At 39.2% G+C, this 27,994-nt stretch overlaps 1 protein-coding gene across 2 annotated transcripts; it reads left to right on the top strand.

Annotated features, from left to right (window-relative positions):
• Positions 1 to 27,922, top strand: usp13 (ubiquitin specific peptidase 13; the record flags this gene model as incomplete). 2 transcript variants are annotated; one of them, XM_079221335.1, is made up of 21 exons in its annotated part: positions 1 to 111; positions 2,828 to 2,953; positions 5,446 to 5,506; positions 8,139 to 8,260; positions 9,029 to 9,171; positions 9,419 to 9,603; positions 10,041 to 10,138; positions 10,235 to 10,425; positions 10,901 to 10,972; positions 12,074 to 12,167; positions 14,060 to 14,185; positions 16,289 to 16,442; positions 16,891 to 17,065; positions 17,225 to 17,313; positions 17,932 to 18,054; positions 20,807 to 20,830; positions 21,234 to 21,377; positions 23,685 to 23,854; positions 26,136 to 26,325; positions 26,950 to 27,034; positions 27,385 to 27,922. In XM_079221335.1, 21 exons carry the CDS (start codon positions 1 to 3, stop codon positions 27,479 to 27,481), a joined length of 2,580 nt encoding a protein of 859 aa, XP_079077461.1. In that variant the 3' UTR covers positions 27,482 to 27,922. The 2 variants fall into 2 exon arrangements, with proteins under 2 accessions (XP_079077461.1, XP_079077462.1); XM_079221336.1 differs by lacking the exon at positions 20,807 to 20,830 and having other exon boundaries at positions 17,932 to 18,078.
• Positions 27,923 to 27,994: the final 72 nt, after the last annotated feature.

The following is a 27,994-nucleotide window of genomic DNA, read 5'->3' on the forward strand; positions in this document are numbered from 1 at the left end:
ATGGCTGCAGACCTCGGAGAGCTGCTGGTCCCGTACATGCCCACCGTCAGGGTGCCCAGGACAGGAGATAGGGTGTTCAAGAGCGAGTGCGCCTTTTCCTTCGACTCCCCCGTAAGTGGCCACGCACACACACACGCGCGCGCGCACAGAGACATGAGCGGCTTGTTTGGGCAGGGTGGATGTGCGTCGCAGGCTGGCTGACAGACTGCCACACGTGAATCTATTGTGTGTGCGTGTGTGTGTGTGTGTGTCTCCACGGCCACCTTCCCCGTGAACTATAGAGGAAATAAATAATTAAATGTTGTTTACATCCCAGGAGAGAGGGATGGAGGGGTTTCCCTTTGTGCAGGGAGAGGTAGACGGTGCAGTTCAGGCCACATCGCCGCTTCGCTCACTACATACACGAGCTGCTGACACGCCTTTCAAAAGCTTTAGCAGCCTAGTCAGGTTGCAGGTGTGTGGCTGTGTGTGTGTGTGTGTGTCTGTTGTTGTGTGTGTCTGTGTGTGAAAAAGAGTTTACAGCCAGTTTTGGGGGGTAATTTATAATCTGTGTAGAAATGGACATGAAGTGTGTCAGTGATAGCTGGAAGTTTGAAATATTGATACTATGTGTCTATCATTATTTCTGCATGACAGTGAATTTAAAAGGATTTTAAAATCTATCATTTCATAGTTCATAACAATTGATTTATTCGTGTACAGTTAATATTCACTACTGTGTTTTTGTGACTGACTGCTATCCATGGTAGTATTGCAAGAATCTATTTCAAATAAGTTTCTTTTATTCTCAATAGTGACTCTGTGAGGGCCTTTATAGAAGTAGTCTATATTGTTTTATGTTATTGTATCACTACAGCCATTATGACCCATATTGTGGCATTTTTTTCATTTATTTGGTCATTTTCTAAGAAGAAGTGATAGAGCGTCAAAACATAACTTTAAATGTATGATTTAAAAAAAAAACATATTTCAATATGAGAACCTACTGTTAACTCATACTTGTATTAACGTCCAATATAAAAAACCTACTTTCTCAATTGAAACCGTTTTTAAAGGTGACTCAGCTGTCTGGAGTTTATCACATTGGCCCGGCGAGGGCTGGTTTATTTTTATCCTTGCACTGTTGAAGCTCATATGTCACTCTGGGCCACTTAAAGGTTTATCAAAGGAGTTTATAAGGCCCACACTGATTGCAAATTTAGGGTAGTTTTGAAGCGGTATTCATGATGTATTTTGTCTCTGACAGTCTACGTGTGAAAGTGCAGGAGATTGTTACAAGTCCTGAACGAGGTCCCACTGTGTGTATCCTGCACTTTAACACATCTAAATGTGAGCCTCTGGTCACATGCAGACAACATGATCATACCATTGTATCCTGTAACAAGTTTCAGATACAGTAAGTCAACGTAGTCAGAGGTGACATGTGTGGGCCTCAGCCCTCAGGCACTAACCAACCATTTTATGAGGAATAAGGTTACTGTGTTTTTAACCTGGAGGTTCCTCGATGCCCCCAAATCAAAGAGCTACTACTTGGATAATGAAATACATTTGTATGTACACGACCGTTCAAAAGTTTGGGGTCACCCAGGCAAATTTTCAGTTTCTTCGCAATTTCTCGCATGGAATGGCCTTCATTTCTAAGAACAAGAATAGACTGGCGAGTTTCACATGAAAGTTCTCTTTTTCTGGCCATTTTGAGAGTATAATTGAAACCACAAATGTGATGCTCCAGATACTCAACTAGCTTAAAGGAAGGCCAGTTTTATAGCTTCTCTCACCAGCATAACTGTTTTAAGCTGTGCTAACATAATTGCACAAGGGTTTTCAAGGGTTTTCTAATCATCCATTAGTCTTCTAATGCGATGAGCAAACACAATGTACCATTAGAACACTGGAGTGATAGTTGCTGGACATGGGCTTTTATACACCTATGTAGATATTTCATTAAAAACCAGACGTTTCCACCTATATAGTCATTTACCACATTATGAATGTATAGTGTATTTCTGATTAATTTAATGTTATCTTCATTGAAAAAAACAGTGCTTTTCTTTAAAAAAATAAGGACATTTCTAAGTGACCCCAAACTTTTGAACGGTAGTGTAGCTGTGTGGAACAGGATGCACATATTCTTTAGTTGAAACAACAGTATCAAAAGAAAAGCAAAAAATATCATAGATGAATCCCATTTCTGAGACATTCTTTGGCTAAAATAATGGCTGTAAGGTGATTGTGATTCTGTGGATTTAGATGAAAAAATCAGGCTTTTCAGCAGCAGGCGTTTTCTTGATTAAAGGGAGATCTTTTTTTCTGTTTAAGAATGCTGGAACAGATATCTGGCTGATTGACAAAATGCAAGAAAGGTTGTTTGAGCAAGAAAGCTTTTTTGAAAATGTGCTTGTGGAATCATTGGCAAATCTCTCGTACTTGCATTTCCACTGTGTGTGCATGTTGTGTGACATTGCTAGTAACTAGTACCAGGTAGTGTGGCCAAAGTACAGGGCATCACAATACAAATTCTGCTTTAATGTTAACTAGTTTTTGTCCCAAAGTCATTCACTTTTACTGAAATTATTATTCTCATCCTTTCCTCCGTGTATCAGATTTAGAAATTTGTGTGATATATAAAATACACTGCAAGTAGTTTAAAACTGCTTCCCAGCTACTCTAAAATGAGGCAATATAGAACGGAATTCTAACACCTGGACTACGGTAGATTGTATTTTCAGTCGTGCACTTTTGTTTTCAATGTGTTTAATGTGCTGTTGTGTTGGTGGTTCTTCACCTCGTGCTGCTGTTCATTGTTACTGTTTGTTTTGGTCTGCAGGAGTCGGAGGGAGGCCTTTATGTTTGTATGAACACATTCCTGGGCTTCGGACGAGAACATGTGGAGAGACATTATCGCAAAACAGGCCAGAGCGTTTACATGCACCTCAAACGACATGTCAAAGAGGTACGTTTTACACCCGCCCTGCCTTTTTACTATTATAACTGGCAATATAAAATCTTTGTTTACATTATGCTTTTACACATCACATTCCCAAAAGGCTTTGCAATCAATACAACAATAACACACAAAAGCAGAATCAGACTCAGCTGTAGAGACATTAAGAGAGATAACATAATACTTAGTATATATTAGTTTCAACAACAATTTCAGCAACACATTTCAGCAACAAAGGGGAGAGAGCAACAAGAGATATTAGTAAACAAAACAAGATATAATAAAAAAAGTAAGTAACAGTAAACATATAATAGGACAAGAATAGGACAGAAAGATCAAATGTAACCACAATAAAGTGGTTACAACCAATAATATATGAACTCAAATGTAAAACTGTGTTTTTATTCCTCAAATGTTAAACTTCGTTTCAATGATTAGGCAGATTTTTGCCAGCTGCAGGCAGATCTCAATTAAAAACTAATACAAAATCTATTTTAGTATGAAGAAACTGATTTGATTCATACTTGACAGAGTTATGCATAACTTATTATTACACTTTGAGAATCTCAACATAAAAAAGTAACATGGTGTATTTGATATATTTGTAGTGTGTGTGTGTGTGTGTGTGTATGTATATGTATATATATATATATATATATATATATATATATATATATATATATATATATATATATATATATATATATATCTACATCATGGTCTATAACACACTACTAATGTTTCTAAATGTATTTTTCAACAATTATTACTCATACATCCACAAGTGGATGATTTATAGTTGTTAAAGTAATAATTTTGGCCAAATGCTGTACATTAATAAACTCACTTAAAAAGTTCTTATAGCTGCTTACAACTATGTTATAGTGTGTTATTAACCATTAAATACATGTTATTTTATGCTGCTCATGAATGCTAAACAGGGGAGCTTAAACTAACATGTTACCCATTCTTCATTTAAAGAAGCCCTTGAGTATTTGACTACTATTACACCACTTATTAGTAGCTATTAGTATTTAAGTTAGTAGTCATGTCGTTAAGGGTCACAGGTCTGATGCTGCAGAAGTATGCAGTGCTTTAGGTAAAACACTGAAGGACCCAGATTGCTGTCATCATTGCTGTCATCATATCATTCGTTTGAACGTCAGTGATTTAAATTACATTGTGAGCATATTATTGGAACTTGAATGCCTGGTCATCAACATTTATTTGAAGAAAGATGAAAATGGATGGTTTTATTTAAGATATTTCCTATTTCCCCTGTAATTTGTACCAATTTACATAGTGTAGTCCTAGAAACACCTCTAAAAATGATCACGAAAACATTTTGAGGTTACACACCCATAAAATATACCATTATTACTAATATATAAAATGACTTCAGAAATTCAAATAATAGCATTATACTGAGTGCAGCACAAGCTTAGAACAGAATATTTTTATATCAGTACACATGGTGGACATTTAATAAAAATATACATATTACAATATAATGCAAAATCACAAAACTATTTGTTGAGACTGAATCAACTCGATTTGAACTTTTGTAGGTTGTTGCGTTAAATTGTCACTCAACAAAGCACTCTTTCTTTTTCTTTGTGGAAAATAAATAAATAAATGTAATCACATCAACCCAAACAAGTCTCTCTTTTAAAAGTTGATGGTGAACAACAAAAGCTACTGCTGTATTTTCTCACTGGCTCTAATTGCCCTCAGATAAGCTTTGCTTTGTAAAGAGCCGCTATTTCCATGCCTGGACCGGGCCTGAAACAGCTGCTCACATTCTGCAGGCTCCTGTGTCTGCTGTTTCAACCCGCCCCCCCCAATGAGTCCACTAGGTCTCAAGTGTGTCAGCATTCTCTGTCTTTCTGCCTGCCACCGTGTCCTCCTCCTCCTGCTGCGTGCATGGGAAGCCGCCACCAGAACATGATGAGATTAAGAGGAAACCTGTCACTGTTGTTTTGCTGCCAGCCAGCCATTTGGCAGATTCACAGTGGATTCACTGACACTGTTGGTGTTTCTTTAATTATTATTTTTTGATTGATCAATGTGTTAGGAGTGAACACGTTTATCTATAAATCTGTTAAATATTTGATGCGTGTATTATAGTTTCCTGGAGAGAAACACTATGACACACTGTACGGGCAAAGACGGACCCAGACACAAGCTGCTTGACGTAATGTATAAGGTATCTGTCTCAAGTCTCCAAATCAAACTGTGCAACTGAAGCAGTTTCATTTATCATTCTTTAATTTTGACCAAGCCACGGAGGGGTTTTTCCCTTCGCCTTGAAACCCGACCTGGCAACTGGAACATCCAGCATCTATTTCAAAATTAAAACCATCTGCACCTTCTGTCACACCAGAGCATAAAAGCCTTTTTCAGCAGTTTACATAGTGAATCATCAAAGGTGTTAAAAGATGCTTTTATTGTGATGAAGGTTCTTTGATCCAATGTAATGTCTTCCTTCCTGTTTCCCACAGAAAGCCACAGGAGCTGCAGGAGGCGCCATCCCCCGACGAAGAAATGGAAAAGTGTTTCTAGGTGAGTTACATGAGAGGCAGTGGTGGAGGAAGTACTCAGATCCTTCACTGAAAGCACCAGTGTGAAGGATTTAGGGGGATTTATTGGGAGAAGTGGAATATTATATTTTCAACTATGTTTTCATTAGTGTATAATCACCTGAAGGTATAATTGCTGTGTTTTAGTTTGCTTAGAATGAGCTCTTCATATCTACAGTGGGGGCGGGTCCTCTTCCATGAAGTCCGCCATGTTTCTAAAGCAGCCCAGAACCAAGGACTGTATAGAAAAAGTGGAGATCGTCACCTTGGCGTCACTTATTGGTTTGAGTACTACGGCTTTAAAGTCTTGAGTTTGGCGGATGTATGAAATTATGCATTCAAACTGTTACTGCGGTGAAAAACAGAATATCAGTAAAAAACATCAAATACACTGATGCATCGCTGTGTAAATAGCATTATGATGTTGTAGCTGATTGAGGTGCAGCTAGTTACTTCTATACAGTCAATTACTTTCGTCCTGAAGTTTCAAGAAAAGTAGTTAAAAAGTTATTTCAACTAAACCGTGGGAGAAGTTAAGAGAAAAAACAGCTCTTCTGAAATGTTGCAAGGGCCTCTGAAGTAGACACTGTTTTCATGAGCCAAAAACTATGGGTAACCATTGGTTTAATCTTTAACACTGCATTGCATTTTATATATATATATTTTTTTTAATTTATTTATTTAAAAAAAAAGTAAATAGTAATTGTAGCTGTCAGATAAATGTAGCCAAATAAAAAGAACAATATTTCCCTAGATATATTGGAGTAGCATAACATGTAAACGTATCTTACAAGTACTTGACATTTTCAATGTATGTATTAATGTGTAATATTATCAGTTACTGTCCACCACTGGTTAGAGGCTTGACCGATTTGGAGTTTTATTATGAAATCAATTGTGATTTCTGTGGTCTGAAACCGCTCTCTGCTCCGAGAACCCCTCCGTTACAAGCTGGTGTTATTGTGTTATTGTTTGTTACGCTGTGGTGACCCTCCAGCTGCCCCTCCAGCCGGCCTTTACCCAAAGCGTCAGATATTCCCCATGATGAGACCTCTCCTCCTGTGGTCCAAGTATAGCCGATTTATTTGTATATGTGGTTGGTAACTGTTCTAAATCAAAGCCCGATCTACTGCTCCTCCCCCTCCTCCTCTTCCTCCTCGGTCCGAGGAGTGGGCGGCTGGTCGTCGACCTCTCAGCTGCCACCACCTGTCAACCTCGCTGACACACTTCAATGCAGCGATGACGCTGCTCGGCGAGGACCAGGTGTCTCTCACCCGCCCTCCCCCACTGCTGGCCTGGCGGAGGAGGAATTCCTTCCACTCACCCTCAATGCAATTGATGTCTCTGTGTGATCATCGTCCACTGCTTGAGAGACTTACTACCCATTGCGTCTCGATGGTTGCTGCCCATGAGGTCAACCCTCTACGTAACATCTGACTCAGTCTCTCCAATAGAAATTTGTCAGGGACCATTCTCTCTGTCGTCCATTTTGGATCTCTGATGTGACAGCGGACATATATGTACTCATCGTTATCTACATACCAGTCCAGTGACCTAATCTAGCTGGTAACCACGGACATGAAGCTAGTGGGCACAATAACAGTGTCAGAGATAACCTATGATCCTGTTTCTCATGAGTCATTACACGACTTTAGGCCGGAGGCGAGAACAGACAACTCTGTATGGAGAGTGACGGAAGAGAAGAGACTCTCGCTAGAGTTCCCTTCCAACAGGTTGATGTCATTTACATAAGACATTTAATTATTAGATGATTGAGCAATTGGACGTTGTAGGATTATATCACAGGCCGCGCTGAAAAATAACTTGATAGTGGTGAATTTCCATTATTGGGTAATTGTGAATATCTTCATGACATGAGTGACTTGAAGAAGCTCACTGTCATGGGAGATAAATGAAAATGGAATACAGGAATTATTATGTAAAAAAAAACACAGATTGTTTGTTTTTCCACTAAAAAGGATGTTCCCCAAAATATAAAGTGTCTTATTTGTGATGCAATGAAAATGGTGTCTTCACAAAATGTAGTGTAATGTGATTTTACTATGTTTTACTGCCAAGAGTTTTATGTATATTTTAATTATTATCAGAATAATATCATGAATTGTAATTGTGTCCCATGTACTGTATATTTATCAATTAGCTGATCGACAGAACATGTCTGTGAGGATGCCTCTCTTTTTTTCTTACTTGATAGAAAACTATAATAATTTAATTATTGCCGTTATGGATTAATCTTCATTGATTCACTGTTTGGTTTGGTCGAAAAAAAAGGTCAGAAAATTGTGAAAAAAAATTCATAAAATCCTGCAGCCCAGGATGACGTCTTCATATGCCTTGTTTAGTACGACCATAAATAGGAAATGGGAAAAGCATTAATCAATTATCAAAATAGTTTTTTGTTGCAATTATCTTTTGATCGACAAATCATTAAAGACATTAGTTGTTCAAGGTTTAATCTGTTTGCACTGCATCGTTAGCATATATTGACTACAGACACGATGCAGGAACAAGAACAAACCTCGCTCTCAAGAGTAGAAAAGAAGAGAACAAAGAATAACAAAACAGTAACATAATGTTTACTTCCTCCCCTGTAGATTTAGAGCTAAACCGTGATTTTAACGGAGAGGACTATGAATATGAAGACGAGGCCAAGCTGGTCATTTTTCCAGACCACTTCGAGATCCCCTTACCAAATATTGAGGAGTTGCCCGCTCTGGTCAGTGAATCGGTGCTGCACGAGCGCTTGTGTGTTTTCATGCATGTCGATGGGGAGGGTGGTCTCAGTGGGTCGACTGGCACTGAACAGACCGGTTTGTCCCTCTTGTCCTGAAGAGACGCAAAGCCAGAATTCATTCTTTTGTTTAAATTTAAGTGACATTTTCATGGTCACATATTTAAAACTTTCCACTCAAGAATATACTATATTCTGTGGAAGCTCAGAGTTTCCTTTGTGCTTCAATCAACCTCTAGTAGCGGTTAGCTCACCCCAGAGTTTCATAGGCTACAAAGCAATGATTCTGGAGATCCACTAGAAGCACATACTGTGTATGTGTGTATGTATGTTTCTTTTTTTTGGTGGTGGGGGGGCTTTATGTCTCATTTCTTGCATGGATTCCAGATGAGATTTGTCTCCTGCTTTCCTTTTTGTTTAGTTTTGCTTTATGTGGCACAGCTTCACAATGTCTTGCATACATCTTGCATGTTCACGTTTGTCCTGTCTATAAACTGTTATTGATTACTTACATTTAAGGTTAAGTGTAATGTTTCTACAGTAACACAAATTTGAATATCTAACAAATGCAGAGAGAGAAAGAGAGGTTCTTAATCCCCTAGGTTTTCTTTTTAATATATATATATATATATATATATATATATATATATATATATATATATATATATATATATATTTTTTTTTTTGACGTGACCTGAATCACATCCACTTCCAGAAGTTGATTCTGTCTCTGCCGTTTCCTGTGACGTCCAGGTGACCATCGCCTGTGATGCAGTGCTCAATGCACCATCAGCTTACAAGAAGCCGGAGCCTGAATCCTGGGACGAGGAGATCCAGGTGTCCAGACATGCCAGAAGTCTCAGGCAGCTGGATAATGGGGTCAGGATCCCACCCAGGTAGGAAAGCACCAAGCCACGCTGATACACCACTGTGTCGTTGCTACAGTTGGCTTCAAATGTCAAAACAATGGTTTAATTTGCGAAACTTTCATTGTCTCCTGCATTATGCTTTGTCCATACAGTCTATTAAATGTAAATCTGATCACTTCTTCACCTCCCTGTGAGCAGAATGCAGTCTTACATTGAGTCTTTGCATGACTGCAAGAAACAACAGTAACAAGAGTCTCTGTTTCTTTGCCATCAGTGGCTGGAAGTGTCAGAAGTGCGTGATGAGAGAAAACCTGTGGTTGAACCTGACAGATGGAGCAGTGCTCTGTGGGAAGTGGTTCTTCGATGGGAGCGGAGGCAACGGCCATGCTCTGGATCACTACAAAGAGACCAAATACCCCCTGGCTGTCAAAATGGAGACCATCACCCCAGACGGAGCAGGTCCGAGACGCATGACTTAATTATCTAAACTGTGGAATTAGTACATGGTGTTAGTCAGTGTCCTAGTTTTCCTAACGCAAAGAATGTTCTGGTAAAGTTTCTGACAGTGTTGTTCACACTATTAGGAAACAAAACAGTACAGTAGCTGTTATTGTATAATACTCTGTTTAAATGGTATCATCTGAAGATGATATACACTGACTTACCAGGTACACTTGTACAATGTAATGCAATCCAAGACAACAGCCCTGAAGCAAAATCTTCTATCTGTCATGAAGCTAATCATTTTCAGATTTTATTAACTGTGTAGGAGATGAAATTTGTGAGATTTTGGAGCATGAAATGAACATGTTAATTAACATTAACAAGCTTTTTCTATAAAGTCTGATCAAAAAAGTGAGCCCATCATAGTGATTGGACTGATGTTTTGCTTTTAGATATCTACTCATTTGAAGAGGAGGAAGCTGTGCTGGACCCCCACATATCGGAACACTTGTCACACTTTGGAATTGACATGCTACAGATGCAGAAAAAAGTAAGTTGTCTCAGCTGGGCACAAACATTTATCACATTTATTTTTTTGTTTTGTTGCAGTGAAGCTTTCACACTCTTTCTCTCTCTCTCCCTGCAGACAGAGAACGGTCACCACACAGACAATAACTCCCGGCCGCGGGTCAGTGAGTGGGAGGAGATCCAGGAGTCGGGCATGAAGCTGAAAGCGGTGTTTGGTTCTGGTTACACAGGCTTCAAAAACCTGGGCAACAGCTGCTACCTTGGCACAGTGATGCAGGTCCTATTCAGCATCCCAGACTTCCAGAGGATGTGAGTACATGGTGATGAGACTTCACTTAAAGGAATACACATCATTAATTTTGCACATTATGTTGTCATCTATATTATTTGAGGTGTAGACCTTTATTTACATTATTCATATACTGTAAACTGAAGTGTTGCTCAAGAGGTAGAGCGGGTCATCCACTAATAATCCTCCAGTGCGCATGTGAAAGTGTTCTTGGGCAAGATACTGAACTCTGAACTGCTCCAGGCTGTGCGATGCTAGAATCTGATGAGCAGGTTGGCACCAGTGTGTGTGTGTGTGTGTGTGTGTGTGTGTGTGTGTGTGTGCGTGTGTGTGAATGGGTGAATGTTGACATGGAGTGTAAAGCGCATTGAGAGTCAGAGTCAGAGTTATTCAGAGTAATACTAGGTCTTAGTGTCGTCTCAGTATCACATTGTGTGTTTCGTGTTGTCTGTGCTCTGTCCCATGTGGGCGTGTGACATGTGTTTTGATCTTTAGGTATGTTGGTAATCTTCAGAGGATATTTGACTATTCACCCCTTGACCCCAGCCAGGACTTCGCCACACAAATGTAAGTGACTCCAGTGTTACATGATGCAGTGTTAGAATACACAAACCAAGGCAAGGTGTTTTCCAACTGCTACAGAAATGACTATATAATGAGGGCCAATTATTCTCTATGAATCTCCATCCAGCTAATAAATAATACATATTTTGTTGGGTGAAAGCCTTTTCCCCCACCTATTCTGGTAAATACGTGTCATGTACGCCAGTGCGTTGCAAGAGGTAAGTCAGGTGCTGTGATCCTGATGGAGGTCAGTAAAGTCTTAGCCAGGCAGGGGTTGGATATCAAGATATGTGAAGCAACAAATGTGTAATATTCGGAGGCACATTGCCAGATAAACATGTTTATACCCGCCTCTGTTTGTATTTGATAGCCAGTCAGTGCAAATTGGGTAATTCAGAAAGAAAATCTGTTTCTCCTATCGTGTCGGGCCTGAATATTAAATATGACCCCTCTCTCCAAAGCACTGAAGGCAGAGTGTTAAATAAATCTTCACGGACAGGTGGAAATATCCTCTATATAAGATAAATATATCACTGTGTATCCTGTACCAAATACAGATCTTTCCAAATTTAGACTGCTCTAGCAATCATTTCTTGCTATAATTGTGAAATAAATGTTTTTTTCACAATGGTCTGATGATTATTTGGAAAACCATAATAGTTTAAATTGATTCTGCAACCCTTTTCCTTATTATGTTAAATGAGTCTTATTTTAGTTGTTGTATCTTTAGGGCATGCTGTACATACAGGGTCTATCTCAGTAAAGCTTTCTTGGTTAGATAAATAAAATTCTTTTAAAAAAAGAATAGAAAAGTGATATATTGGTATGTCTCAGAGAATAGAAAAGTTATATATTCCTGAAACGTTTGGGACTGAGTTTAAATTCTTGTCAGCTTTTTGAGACTGAAAATCTTGGGTTAACATGTTAGCTGTCTGGTGGAACAGGCCCCAGGTGTGCTATCTGAAGGTTTGGAAATGTTTTTTTCCGACAAGTAAAGACACGGGTACACTTTGCTCATGGTGTGTTATCCATTAAATCCCCCAAACTATACTAAAAGACTCACTATATATTGTAATGTTTATGCCTTTTGTTGTCGTCCGGCAGGGCTAAACTGGGACATGGACTGCTCTCAGGCCAATTCTCCAAACCACCCATGAAATCTGAGCTCATTGAACAGGTGATGAAAGAAGAAAGCAAGGTATTAAACTGGGTATGTCCAGCTCCCAAACTGGGTCCATAACCAACAGAAGCATGTAAATACTGAGTGGGAGCGAAGTGATTCTTTTCTGTCCAATGTCCAAACTGTTAGGAGTGCCAGTCTGTCAGTTTGATGTTTTCCCAGTTTAAACATGAAGCAACTTTTCATAAAGAAGTGTATCTGTGTTAGCTTTTTTGTTTGTTTTGTAATTGCGACAGCGAGAGAGATGTGGATTGAAACCTAGATAGATTGTCAAGTTTTCTCGTGACCTTTTTTCCTTTAGTCTGAAAATAGCTGTTGGATGCAGTCCCATCATGTGCAACTCAAATTGTTTATGAACGCAGCTCCAGGCACAGCTCTACAGCGTTTTGTTGTTAGTTCACCACACTACTACTTAATGTTGTCACACACATTACCTGTGGTTAATGATTGTCCTGTGCTTCGTGTAATCTCTCAAGTCCTTGTTTAGTTGATTTATTTAGGTATTTCTTTGTGGGTTATGCTTCACAAATTAAATGCACATGATATGAAATAATTGCCTTTTCAACCACATAGTACACGGCTGCCAGGAAACTAGGAGAGGAAAGCCATTAAAGCATAATGGGGCCAAGCACTTGGTCTGTAAGCCCCAGGCTTCTTTTAAGCCTTCCAGCCACAGTAATTGATAGTGCAGAGCTGTGATCCTGCACTTCCTACACATGTGATGGTGGGGTCAGGTTTGGATACGTATTGACAGCTGTGACGGGGCTTCAGTTGGCATGCTGTGGTCAGTCTGTATTCAGGAAGTATTACACATTGCAATTATATATTCTCATTAAAATTACTTTTTGAGTTTGCTCCCCTGTCAAAAACTTGTATGGTGTGGATAACTCTGGTGTGGCTTGAAGTGGGCCGACATAGTGTTGCAAGGTGATGTAGACATGTGTCAACATTGGATTTATTTATAATTAATTGATTATGAATATGATGTAGCTCGCCGAGTAGGAGATCAGCTTGGCTGAGCACAAAGACTGGTTGTCCGGCAGTGCTGATTAAGTACATTCACTCAAGTATTGTCGGCGATTTTAGGTAGCCTACTTGTAATTTACTTGAGTATCTCTATTTTATGATATTTAATACTTCTACTTCACTACATTTTGGAGGCTTTTTTTTATAGAGCCGTCTTTGACCAAATAAATTCTTAGTCGACTAACACTCATACGATTTTGTCAACTAATCAATTAGTTGATTTAATCAACATATCTGTAAAACTGAGTTTCTCCAGGAAGAATAACATTGAAGCACCACTTTCAATATTGTGTTTACGTTCTTGGTAGTCACTCATCATGAAAAAGCATTGAAAAATATCTATATATTTGACTTACAAAATCTTAGTTGACGAAGACCAAAGCAACCTATTAGTTAACAAATCGACTAAGCGAGGGCAACCCTATTTATCTGATAACTTTAGTTACTACTAACTTTACAGAATTAGATTATTATTACATCTAAATCAACTAATTAACGATATTTGATCATAGGTTGAACTATCTAGCTGTATATAAAGTCATATTTGTCAGTCATTATTGATGCTGTACCTTTTCTGCATCACTTGACTAACCTTGAGTCACAGCCAATAGCACTAAAATTGCTATTATGGTATATGGTTTACTGATTTAAAAACCCTTTGCATGATATAAAAGCAAGTGTCTTTACTGAAGCTATAAGTGCCGATATGTGACACACTTCTTTTTATTGGACCTCACTGGTAATTCTCCTGTACAGAGCCTGGTACTGGCAGGCCACACGAAAATGCTTCCAATGTGTATCTGTAATATTCACTACAGGTGTGATACTTATCTCTGAGACAGGTCAGTGGTCGTGTGTGTGACGCCCAAATGTTGTCATTCCAGCACCAGCAGAAAGGCGTCTCTCCTCGAATGTTGAAGGCTCTGGTCAGCAGGGGACACCCAGAGTTTTCCTCTAACAGACAGCAAGATGCCCACGAGTTCCTCCTGCACATCATCAACGTGGTCGAGGTGAGTGAAACTAAACCTCTGTGCGCCTCAAAATATTCAAAATGTACAATGATTATAAATGAACAGAAACCACAGCCGATTAGACTGTTTATGTGGAGAGGTCTCATTGGTATGTATGTGACATCACGGGATGAACATTCATACCTACAGAGCACATGTTGCGTTATTAGAAGCTGTTAAGTTAATCAAACAATAAAATATATACAACATTGTGCTGTATATAGACTTCAGATTTTTTGAGTTAACAGAATTATTTGCCTAAAATGCTCAGCGCTTTTTAAATTGTGTATGAAAAGATTTTTTCATCCCTAGTTTTTGGTTGGTTATTGGAGAAAACAATTCAGTGCTAAGGGAACATTTACTATGACTTATGTTATGAATATCATCAACATTTAAATTAGATAATTATGTCAATCTGTTGACTGATTGATTAATCACATGTATATTTTGCACAAAAGAAAAAACATATCTGCTGTACATATCTTTCATCCCACCTATTTTTATTTTTATTATTGTATATGTCTTTTATCTTTCATCCTTGTTGTTTTTATATATTTATTTTTTGTTTAATTTTGTAAATGGCTGCTACCCCGACACCAAATCTCCCCTCGGGGATTATTAAATTATATATTCATTCATATATATATATATATATATATATATATATATATATATATATATATATATATATATATATATATATATATATTAAACTTAAAATAAAGCTCAAACAAATATATATATGTATATATATATAATTTGTGTATATATATATATATTTGTTTGAGCTTTATTTTAAGTTAACGCTACAAAACCCAACAAAAAGAGATGCTGCTTCTCCCAAAACTTCCCCATATTAAACTTATTTTCTCCACTGGGAAATACTACATTTTTTTTCTCCAAAATGGCCGGGTAACATCTGACCCATGACACACATGGACAGGCAGCTGATTGAAGGGGAGGGTCTGTTTTTGACTAAACACAGCTCACTGTCTCTTTGGTTGGTACGTACACATGGGGTCCTCTGATGTGTCTCTCTCAAACTGGATATATATAGCTCGGTGCTAATCTGTTCCACAGGGAGGCCAGATAATGCTTCCTATTCTGCCTCAGCCATGATGCATACCCTGACTCGGACCCGACACTTCCTCCACTTCATATTGTGAAGATCAGCAACATACGATCAAGATTTGCCACGCCCTAATTTCTACATATTTGTCCCATAATCTGTAGAAATCATTACTATTTTACCCTCATTTTGTCCACTTGCTTGCCTCTACTGCTGTCTTCAAACTATACACATATTTAGTTATCTAGACATAGTTGGTGTGACTAAAGCCACCCAGCACCATCAGCAACATGTTTCTCTGTCTATGTCAGGCTGCATACTTGACCTGAGTAAAATTATAACTTGTGTATTTCTATTACCTCTGAGAATAGAAGGGCTGGGTTGCAGAAAAGCTGCGGTGCAAACCAGTGTGTGAAGGCACGATGCTATCCTTCATCACAGTCTTCAAATAAACATGGTGTAAACTTCCGTGACCCCTGTTCATGAGCAGTGAGGTGACACAGAGCCACTCAGTGATGGTGATTCATTTGTCCGTGATTCTGAATTGATGTAACACACTCAGTTACGGAGGGTACAATTAGTTGAGGCGGATCCTAAATGAAAGAGTGTCATCTACAATTTAAATGACTGTATTAAGAGATGTGGGTCAAACAGCAGTTGGGTTGAAGTCATGCCAGGAGGCTGTACTGGGCCGCAGCAAAGAATAGATTCATAGATAGAGTTGCACTTGAAACCTCAGGCTGTCATGTGTCACAGAAGCTTTACGTGTTCATGGTACATGTGAAGCTTCTGCACGCTCTGAAGCAGACATGCAATGTTTTAAATAACAATCGTTGTTTTTGACCTGGAACTTCGAACGTGATTTCAAGAGTACTTACTCTTTAAAAGTATTTTTTTTAACAACCTTCATACCAAGACACTCTTTCTTCAATACTTAAAAAAAAGTCCATTATCAAACTAAAACATGCCTAATCTCATGAACAATTTTTTGTTGATATTCAGTCTCATCCTCCCTATACATTGTTGTCTTACAGAGGAACAGCGCAGGCACAGAGAATCCAAGCGACGTCTTCCGCTTCCTGGTGGAGGATCGAGTTCAGTGCTGCCAGTCACGTCGGGTTCGTTACAGTCAACGGGTGGACTACTGCATCCAGCTGCCAGCTCCCATTGAGATGGCCACCAATCGAGGTAAAAGGAGCCCCCATACACACACACATACACACAAAATGATCTGCTGCAGCAGCGAGCCACAGCTGCCTCCGGTCGATACAGCTGCACGCCGCTGGGCTCAGGTGGCACCAGCCGCTGGGGAATCAGCAGGTTCTTCTCTGAAAGGGCACAGAAGGTCCTTGTGTGCCAGACTGAAGGATGTGTAGTTTAGAGTGAGGGAGGACATGTTTGTCTCAAGTGACTGCTTACGGTCTTGTCTAATTCCTTTAAACAAAAGCAACCGTGGTAAAGGTGATAGTCTTTGGCTGATGCAGTGTAGAAGAAAACAAAGGCTGCCAGTCTTGCCAGCAGCCATCTTGAACATTTTTTATTGATATTAAAATTGAAAATTACACAAATATGGTGTTTTGCAGATGTTAACACTTCTTGCAGCTCAAAGTGTTTGTCTTTGTTGTCCTTCTACCAGAGGAGCTGCTGGCATACGAGACCAAGCGAAGAGACGCTGAGGAGAACATGCGGGCTCCTCCAGAGCCGGTTAGAGCGCGGATCCCCTTCACCGCCTGCCTGCAGGCCTTCACAGAGCCGGAAAACGTCTCCGACTTCTGGAGCTCAGCGCTGCAGGCCAAGTCAGCTGGAGTGAAGTAAGCAAAGGTCCACCTGCTCTTGGGCCCTGAATCAGTGTGTTTTCATCACCTCACATGTTTAAATTAAAACTCTATTAATATTGTATTCTTACATTTTTACTTCTTTTATTTTAAATCCCCTTTTTTTTCAAAACATTTAATTTCTTCCCTCGGCAGATCTTCCCGTTTCGCCTCCTTCCCAGAGTATCTGATTTTGCAGATCAAGAAATTCACATTCGGGGTTGACTGGGTGCCGAAGAAACTAGGTAACTATCTGTTACCCTTCACATCTTTCACTGGCCTCCACCAATGTTGTGACTCAGGTGTTATAAGTATTTGTAGTGTTGTAAATGTCCAGCAGAGGGCACTATCAAACAGCAATTCACAAGATGAAACTGTACAATTTTGACTCCAAAATTCACATAATTAAAATGAGTGTCTTGAATTGCAGAAACTCTCAGGGTGCTCTTATCACATTGCCAACATAATCAAGGGTTTAAATCAAGTGTAATTTACACAAACAGCTAGCAGGAACCTCTCACTTCTTTTGTGATCAAGTTCTTCTTACATATGTTTTCACTCCTCGCTGGACTCTGTAAGAGGTGTTCAAAAATAAGTGCATGCACCACTTAACTGATTAAAAGTGCAAGCAAATAAAATAAAATAGAAGATCAAACAACCCATTGATAAAAGAACAATTGATAAATGTGTGCAATGAGGATAAAAAATAAATGTAAATACTGCTTTGGCCTCTCCCATTGTAAGTCTATGGACTAAGTCACTTTTAGAACCATGTCTTCAGGAGACTTGTAGCAAACACTCTGATCACCATGAATGTCAATACATTCCTCAGTGAAGTTTCATATGTGTCTATTCCTGTATAGATTTGGCCATTGATGTTCCAGACTTTCTGGATCTGAGCAGGCTGCGGGCTATTGGGCTGCAGGCGAGTGAACAGGAGCTGCCTGACCTCCTGCCTCCCATCGTGCTCGCTGAAGACACCAGAGGTACTGAACAAGTCTATTTTGTGTGTGTGTGTGTGAGTGCGCGCATTAAGAAATGTAAATGACATGTTTTGCCCCTTTTTTATGTGACTTTTTAAATTTCTATTTCTACTGCATATTTGCAAATATAAATTTGTTTTAGATATTACGATATATTCCCCCGTTTTCAGATCAGATAGTGCTCCATTTTTCTAACCCATAATTCACAGAGAAGGATCCCCTGGTCACGTGCTGCCATGACTCACCTACAGTGTCCTACAGGGATATATTTGCATTTGTGCGTGACTTGGGTAAAAAAACAGTACTCTTAACTACTGGAGGCATTTTTGGCCCTTCAGGTTCAGTTTCACAGTCCTTTTATTCATTTTAAAGGGCATTATTTTCTCCGGGCAGATTTAAAAAAAATTTTTTTTACCCAGCTAGCTTAAACACTCAAATGAAATACATGAATGTACTGAATATTAAAAACGCGAGACAGCATACATTACATCAGATTGTTCCCAATAAAGTGGAATACAGTGTGAACTAACTCAGATGTATGTTGTCCCACAGCTGCGACCTAACATCCTTTTCAGGAGGTGTAAGGAGATTTTTGTGACAGAGACAAACGATCCGTGAAATTGTCTCTAATATGATGTTCTGCTCAAAGCCACCCAGGTTTTCTCTTCAGGGCATATTGAATGGAATCCCACGGGAAAGGCATGCTCAATCAATTACTGAAACGTTGTTGTGTTCACAGTGTGGCTAAGCCTAATAAGTTATAATGATTTTTATAAGATCCCCTTCTAATGCACTCCCCTGGGCTCTGAGACTAGAAAGGTAGTGAGTGCGTTTTGGAGCCCAAACGGTATTGTTGTTACTTTTCTTGAAAACTTTGTTGCGTCAGACTGTTTGATGCTCAGTGATATTTCAGTGCACTTGAGACTTTTTTTGTCTGCCTATCTTCCGAAAGGCCAAAACTACAACCTCCCTCCTTTTGTTTGCCTTTTTCTTTGTCTCCGATGTGATTGTGATCCTCATCCCTTCTTCTGTTGTTTGCAAAGTTCAGCTACATCAAGTTATCAGTGTCCTCCTTAATATTTTAGCAGGCGTGAAGCACCGGAGTGTTTTGCGCCGTCTCAAGCTCCAAACACAAACACAAAAAGGGTTCCAGTGCAAAGACAACATCAGCAAGGAGCCTTTGCATCACACATCAACAGACTTGGGACTTTTTTTTTCTGAGAGCTTCACAAAACCGTTTAGCCAGCTGCTTCTAAGGACAGGAAACTCCAAGGACAAAACTAAAGTCTGAACATGTTTGTCTGAGTATGCCTTAATATTTTAGGAGTGAATGTTATGTGCTGTACCTGCTATCTCAGACCTCCAAACACATGAAATTGGCTTCTTGGAGGAGTGCGTCTACTAAAAACTCTTCAGACCGTCACATAAATTGTTCTGTCTTTGAGCTGACACTGCCTTGCTTAGGCAGCATTGCATATCTGCGTCTAGCAGCAAGCTATGCAGCAATCCTAGAGGCTCACAGTGAAACCAGTGCATAAAATATGCATAAATGTTGTCTGGATGACGTAAATCGAAGGTGGTAGAGTTATTTGAATCTTTTATTTTGTCTCTCGTTGACTTCCATCAGAGCTTCTCTTCCTCTAGACAGAGAGGTTAAAACAAGTACCAGTGTGTAAATCTTTTTCAATACATTTTCTGATGGATTTCATATGATGGGTTTTGCAAATTAACCACTGGCCCATTATCCCCCAGCTGGCTTCAGCAGTGATTAAGCACTGGTTACTCATCTCGTCTCCAAAAGGCTTCAGTGCTTCCTATTGATTAGAGTACAGCCCAAATGTGTTTCCCTATATGCTGCTTGAACCACATTATTTCTCATTGGTTAGTGCATCTCCCATTCACTCAATTATTCCAGGCCATTAAAGAAATGGAAGAAAAACATGTATCATGGCTTTTTGTGATTCCATTTTTCTTTTCTAAAAGACAAAATAATCAATTAAAAGCTGCTCAAACCTGGTTAGATATTGATTTGTTGTTTTGGTTTCTTTGCTAATCTGATTGTCTCCTTCAAGATTAAAGTGGAAAATGTAAAATACCCACTGAGTGTTTAAAATGAACTATGATGTGTTTTTTTTCTTCTAAAGTCAATAAACATATGCAAGAGAGGGAGGCAGCGCTTGAGAAATTGTTGTTAGCAGGACAATAAAACTAAAACTGCAAACGACTAAAACTCTGACAAAAGGATGAAAACAAAAAGAGTAGAAGAATAAGTGGGAAAGAGACTGTTTTTGTTTTGTTTTCATACAAACAGGAGTTGTTCAAGTTGCAATAGCAGTGCTTGCCAATAGTTGGGGCAATCTGCTCACTGCAGGTGGTGGCAGGACCCCACCAAAAGCTTGAGCCTATCTTGCATCTAACTTTGTCTATAAAGGGACATCCCTAATATGATTGCACAACAGCGGCCCTTGTGCCCACAAGGCAATTATGGAAAATGTTAAAACATAGTGTAACAACAGCACAAGAACAGAAGAGTCATCATGTCGGCAAACTGATTCAGCAGTCTCCATTTCACAGAAATATCGACAGCAGCTTTTTATTTACCCAACCACAATTTTGGAAGATTCTCTAGGTTTAGTCGATATTATCTGAAGCGTAATTAACAGTCTAAAAGTACAAAAAGAAAATACACAAAAGAAGTGATAGTGTGTGATCTCATTGTGCGGCGTCCTCAAATATGTTTCTTCTCCTCTTTCAGATAATTCCATGGGCTCCATAGACTGTGAGTATTTAATTTCTCTTTCACAGATCTCAGTTATTCAGCACTATCTATATGAAAAAGTTAAAGCCATGGAAAATGTATTTTGGTCACCAATGATTAATGCTACGTAGCTAAACCTATGACCATGTCTGCTCGAGCAGGTGCTGCAGCTGCTCTTTACTTCCTCCCAAACTTAACTTTTTCACGTGGCTGTGCTTATTAGCCAGACTCCTTTCTCTCCTTGATAAATCCTCCCTCAATAAAGACGTCCCCAGAGCGGATTCTCCCATGGTCTCTTTGTCTAATGAGGCCCAAAGAGACAGCCACCACAGATATGTTTGGTTGTTTAAATTGTGAGGTTACCGGTGGTGTTGAATCAGCAACTCCTATGTTTTTTAGTTATTGATGGCTGTCGTCTTCACAGCTCCAGAAATAGACGAGGCGGCAGTCATGCAGCTGGCAGAGATGGGCTTCCCGCTGGAGGCCTGCAGGAAGGCGGTCTACTACACGGGCAACATGGGCCCAGAGATGGCCTTCAACTGGATTATAGCCCACATGGAGGAGCCCGGTAAGCGAACATCACGGCATTCAAATGGAACATAAATATGAAGACATCAACAGACACAAATGATCATATATTTTGCTGTAGCAATGACAGTGAAAGTAAAAGCAAGACAGTGCACAATTCCATCATAGTTTGAAGTAAATTACAATGTGATGTGTATTAATGATAAAGAACATAACGACAGTGTTTGTTTCAATGGATGGAGTTTCGAGAAAAACTGAGCACGATTCATGTTGGCTCATATTTCAAGCACCGAGTGTGACTTGAGGGTTGATAGCTTTTTCTGTTCAATAAAATAAACCTAGATGTCACCAGTGTTAAAAAGGTTGTAACTGTATATCTGCCTCCAGTTATAGAGCTATTCTTAGCCGAGATCTAAAATATTGTCAGAGTATTCAGTTGAAACCTGAAAAAGAAAAAAAAAAAAAAAAGTCCAATAATTTAATTAAATAATGAAAAGTAATGTCCAGATTTATTGTAATGGTCTAATGATACAAAATAGTCGAGACAAAATAGTGATGACAAGAAATAGGGCGTGGAGGAGAGGGTGTTACGTGAGCGTTGAGGGATAAAGGAGCAACCGTAACCCCAAAATACTGGTGACAAATAATGAGAACAGCAGCTGCGCTGAAAGAGACATAGTTCTCCAACCATTGCAATAAGCTGAGTCTGAGTCTTTTCTGCAAAAGTCTATGCCTATGCAGATCTGCCAACAACATTTCTACACAAAGCCAAGGCAACTTTATTTGTATGGGATGCTTTGAGCACAAAAGTAATTCAAAGTGACACGTCACATCTCCAGTTCTTCCATTATATTTAAGTTGTGTGTGTGTGTGTGTGTGTGTGTGTGTGTGTGTGTGTGTGTGTGTGTGTGTGTGTGTGTGTGTGTGTGTGTGTGTGTGTGTGCGCGTGCGTTTTCTTCACCAGAAACTTTGTCGGGGCTGACTTTGTGTCTTGTATAGCCTCTTAAGTGTAGAGGCGGTCCCCCGAGGCGTTGACTTGTATCACTTTTATTTCCCTGGTTGGCTGTAAAGGGCCTCTACAGTGGAGAGAAATTAGAGCAGCCTGTTGGTTTTTAAATGGGCTTAATGCATCTGGAAAAGTGCTGCATTCAGGCTCAATAACCTCAATAAAACGGTCTGTTCCTGCCTGCTGCACAAAGGTTACCTCTACTTCTTCCTCCCCCACATTTGTTTGGTTTCATTACTTTCCCATTAACATTACTAACATTATTATTATTATTTTTTTGGAGCTAAACGTTTCACTTAATCATTTTGAGATAGATGTCTTTTTGACTGAGGTGAACCTTGAGCGTTGCATTTACAACAATAAGCCAATGACACCTTATAAGAGGCTCATTTCCACAGCACTGTGCAGGCAAGGCGACTCAATTATTATATGTATTTATTGGAATTATTTTTACAGGGAATCTGGTAGAAAATGAAATTGAGCCTTTTCGAACAGGGCCGGAGTTCAGTAAACTTCATGAATGTTTTTAATAAAGATGACATCTAAACACAGATTGAAACAGTGAAAGTTGGTGTTAGAAGGTAAATGATAACCAATTCAAATTTTTTTTAAATCTTTAAAATCTTAACGTGCAAACATGAGCTGTTTTGTCTTTCATTTATTCTTCCTGTCACATAAACACAACTGTATTATGGGCAATCAAAAGGACACGAGACAAGGAAGCTGAGATGGTGGTACACATTTTCATTTATGGCCAAGGTGGTAATGAAAGCTCTGTTTTTGACCAACAGTCGAGTGATTACAGAGTGTCCTTGTTCCCGGATTGAGGGTCACTTTACTTTTACTTGAATCTGTTAAAAGTGCACAAAGCATTGAGGTTCACTTGGAAATTAGTAAATGTATGTCATGCAGAGGTTACACATGTTTATAAGTAGTTTCCAGTGTTCAGATGCAGAGGATGTTTCCTGAATTGATTTAAATTGATGTAGTGGTCCTCCTGTATGCTTTCTTCTGGACTGCAGTTGTGTATGAGATCAGTGCTTCACCCTTCCAGATGTTTTATCAACCATCGTCAGATATATTGATTTATGAACTTTGTTCATGTTAAAAATAAATGTTTTACTTGTTTAAAAAAAACAACAATAGCACATCTTTCTTCATGAAACTACGCCTGTACTCCCAGTGTTCAAAGTCTAACTTTTGGCACCACAACAAACGGCAAATATATGTCTAGAATCTGCTAACTTTGACTGCTAGCACAAATATATTCATATACTGGGTTGAATATAAATGGAGAGCTACAGCATCTCATTATTATTCTCTCCCTCCCTCTTTTCTCAGACTTTGCAGAACCTCTCACTCTGCCCTCCATGATGGATCCTGGTCCCTCCACCATTGACAGCCCCATGGGCGCCACCCTGCTAGGCAACTCGCCCCCCGAGGAGAGCATCGCCATCCTCACTTCAATGGGCTTCCCTCGTGCGCACAGCATCCAGGCACTCAAAGCCACGGTCAGTATTCTGCCCACTCTGTTCATGTTAACACTTTGTAACAATAATTAATACATTTTTTTCATTAGCTGGCAGCTAGACTTCTTTTCCACACATCTTTGTTTTTGCTAGCCAATTCAAATGCATCCTAATCCCCAACATGTGTTTTATACAGTAGTTTGTTTATTGTTAATCAACCCCAGTTTATGAGTATCTACATTTGCAAACACTTTGGGTCTAATCCTCCTGCTATGACTAAAATCCTCTGCTGCTGTATTGTGGTTACAGAGATTTGTTTTGAATGAGCAGAAAATAAAGTATAGCTAGTGTGCAGTGATGGCCACCATGACTGAGCAAAGGAAACAGCACCACTTACAGAAAGTCAGACTTCTGTAAGTGGCGCTCATTCCTTCAGACCTTTACATACCATTTTTTTTGTGTGTGATTAATTCGCACATCGTTCTTTTTGTCATGTGTATTTTCACACCTGACACAAACTTTACGCAGTGAAAAAAGCCGCGAAAATGCAACAATCAACAATCCTTTTGTGCAGAACATTTAAAACGTACACTATATTGTACAACAACACTTAGGCCCTGCCTAAATCAAGACGGCAAACTTTATTACTCCTTTCAACCTTTACAGAGGCAGCGCATACCAGATCCACTCTTTACATTCTTACCTTTCACAATAAAAGCATCATATTCAATGCCTACATTTTTACCAGAGGGAGTTTAAATTCACTAATTTCGAACAAAAGGAAACTCGATAAAATAGTTTATAGGTGTTTAGGCTACACAACAATTTACCTGTGGTCAGGATCTGGGTTAGGATCCTGGTATAGTTGGTCCTCCGCCTGCACAAACTTATTCAAACCTTTTATCGAAAAAGAGTATTGGTGTCGCGGTCGGTATGAATAGTTTAGATGCAAAATATTCGCTGCCGAGTATCTGTATTTTCGTCTTGTTTATTTGTCATGCCCCAGTCTGGGACTCACAGAGACAATAAAGAGTTACATGAAAGGAAAAAATACATCTGAGGAAGTGCGAGAACACCACAGCAATTGACCACCTGACACCACAGAAAAAGAGTGTCCCGGTGAGGTAGTTTATTACAAAGCAGGAAGTTGGCATGAATTGAGGAGCTGTTTGAAAAAAGGGCAAAGAGAGGGCGAGATGATGAAAACCAAATTCTGTCATGCATAAATGGACTTGGCTGGCCTACTTGTTTACTTTACAGACTGCAAATTGAATAAGTCCTCACAGGATCAGAGTGATTAAAGATGTCTTCTCTACATGGTGTTTACAAAGGTCCTAGCAGCATATGGACACTAATGCAGCCTCAAAGACATGTTGAGCCATTTTATCATAACATCTTATAAATCAATTCATTTTAAATAGCGCAAAGTACAAAATAATTGATTTGTTTTGAGTGTGAATCAAAGGGAATTCAGCTCTAGCAAATTCTTTTTCTTTTCTTTTGAAATGGGCCCTGATTCTCACATTTCATGTTTCATATTTAAAACTGCCCCCTCAGCAAAAAAATAGCACAGCAGACTGTTATTAAGGCATAAAAATAGACACCAGGCTTCCTTGTTTATCATCCTCGATACCACCAACCTCCCTGCCATCCATGATGTTGTTGAAGTGGAAAAAGAACATATATTCCTCATGAGGGGGATGTAGGTGTGAAGCAGAGAGGCGTCTTATGGCCTGGTTTATTATTAGTCTAGAATTAAGAAGAGGAACTTTTTTCAACCTCAGTGACTTGACTGGGAGAGATGGGGGGGAGCAGACGGCTTTATTGGCCAATCAAGACAGACATTCTCCAGGAATCACACCTCTATTTTGGATTAAAAGCAAACATCCTCAGGGGGGATTTAGCACAGATGGATACCTGCTGCCACCTCTCCAATAAATGATGTTCAGCGGTGCCTAGTTTTTTTGAGGAGCTACATAAAGATACAACAGGAAAGGAATAAAAGAGAGAAAACAAGAACATTTCTTATCCTCAGCCCAGATTTTGTGCCCATATGTTTTGTATCTGTGTGGCCATATGTCTTCTCTGTGCCAATATGCTGCACATAGTGCCGCTTCAATCATATTAAGCATCAGTTTCTGTGGGTGACGTCCTCAACAGCACATGTTCAAAACAGCAAATGTAAAGGTTGTCTTCACTGGCAAAGAATCTCAACATCTGAAATTGATAAATATCAAAATGTTCCCTCAATATTAATATATTAGAGATATTTTGGTTTTGAATTACAAGGAACTTATGTTGCAAACTTAAAACGTGCTTTCAGAACAATAACCTCGAACGAGCACTCGACTGGATCTTCATCCATCCGGAGGAGGAGGAGAGTGACGCTCTCTCAGACATGGCTGACACGGAGCCAAATGACAACGCTTTCTCCAACGCCAACTCGCACAGCGACGCCACGTTGTCTCCAGACAGAGAAGCGTCGGGTCCGCGGGTCAAAGACGGACCGGGACGTGAGTGACTATGCATCATCCCGTTGTAGCTGTCGTTTCTATCGTTATTTTATTTAGTTATTGATCCTTATCTAAAGTTCATCAAGTAATTACAGGTTGACGTTTACAATTTTTTTTTCTAATTTCACCTTGACATTATGTACTTTCGAAGCTCTAATTAATGTCTCACGCTGATACAGTGTCCTGTGGTGCTGCTGGGTTCAACCAGAGGCATAAAACATGATTCAGGATCTTTATCATTCTTAACGCTGCTCACGAAGAAAATATGCACAACGTATTCATGCATCTACATACTTCCCTACAAATTATGTGGGTGAAAATCATAAAATTCCATTAGCAATGCAGACGTTCTGGCTTTTCACCATTTTTTTTTCTTTCTTTTTCTTGTCACTATTCACAGAAGTATAGACATTTTCATTAGCAACTGCCCTTTAATCTTACTGTGTTTACCTGTGTAGAGGCTTGAAACTTACTTTAAAGCTTGTATGTATGCAGATGAAAGCCTGGTGTTTACGTGTCCTTCTACTGAAGCTGTTAATTTAAACGGGTTATCGAAAAGAAAGTTTTGTATTATATATTATTTTTGAAACAATGTGTTCTCTGACTTTGTGTTCCCCTTTTCAGGTTATGAACTCTTTGCTTTCATCAGTCACATGGGAACATCCACAATGTCTGGACATTATGTTTGTCACATCAAAAAGGAGGGAAGGTGAGTTGCATACAATTGCTCTTTTTGATTTTTAAAGTTAAAAAATGTCTGTGGGAACTGACAGCATATTCATTATCACTTATCATGAGTTCCCAGACAGTCTCAAGAATGTCTGTCTGTTTTTTCACGGTCTAACCCGTTTTTATCTCTGGAAATACATTTTCTAAAATAATTAGATTACTATTGGGTTAGATTTTGGGACCAGAAGTCAGAAAATTAATTATTAAAAATCGCAGGGACAGCCTATTTATTTTAGACTGAGTGGAAAGAATACATTGATCCATTTCCTCTCAACAGTCAGTTTTGAAATAAGTGAATATTTTCTCACAAATGTTATTTTTCCCCTGTAGGTGGGTGATCTACAACGACCACAAAGTGTGTTTGTCAGAGAGGCCTCCAAAAGACTTGGGCTACATCTACTTTTACCATCGACTATCTAGCAGTTAAACTAAAGTTACCGCCCCTCCACCATGCAACCTTTTTAAAGAACCGTAGTCGAAGACTGGCAGACAACCTTAATAACAGCCGCTCTGGAAACGATGGAAATAACCTTTCAGACCAGCCGCTCGCCTTAACGTGATGTCATTCAGGAGCAACCAGAAACCCTGGTCAGAAAGGGAAAGCAATGTGCTTTTTGTGCATTTGTGTTATGTTCTGCTTTAAATGTATATTTCAGTATTCATGTTTAAGAAAAGACATTTTCTTGGCAGTTTAGGTGTAGAGGGATGTGTGTGCAATTTCCACTTCTGTATTCAAAATAATGTCACATAGTGAATCTCATTGTTCCTCCTCTATGCCTTCTGCTACTGTGCCAGTATTTTCAAAGTGGTACATTTTATAAATGTATATTGAAATGGTTTCACTGCCAACCCTGAAATGCTCTGAAACTGCAACAACAAACAGGAAATTACTGCTGCTGGTGGCTTTGCATTTGACTTTTAAATACAAAAAACAAACAGG

This window comes from Taurulus bubalis, assembly GCF_910589615.1.
Source record: "Taurulus bubalis genome assembly, chromosome: 7".
In the NCBI taxonomy this organism is placed as follows: Eukaryota; Metazoa; Chordata; class Actinopteri; order Perciformes; family Cottidae; genus Taurulus; species Taurulus bubalis.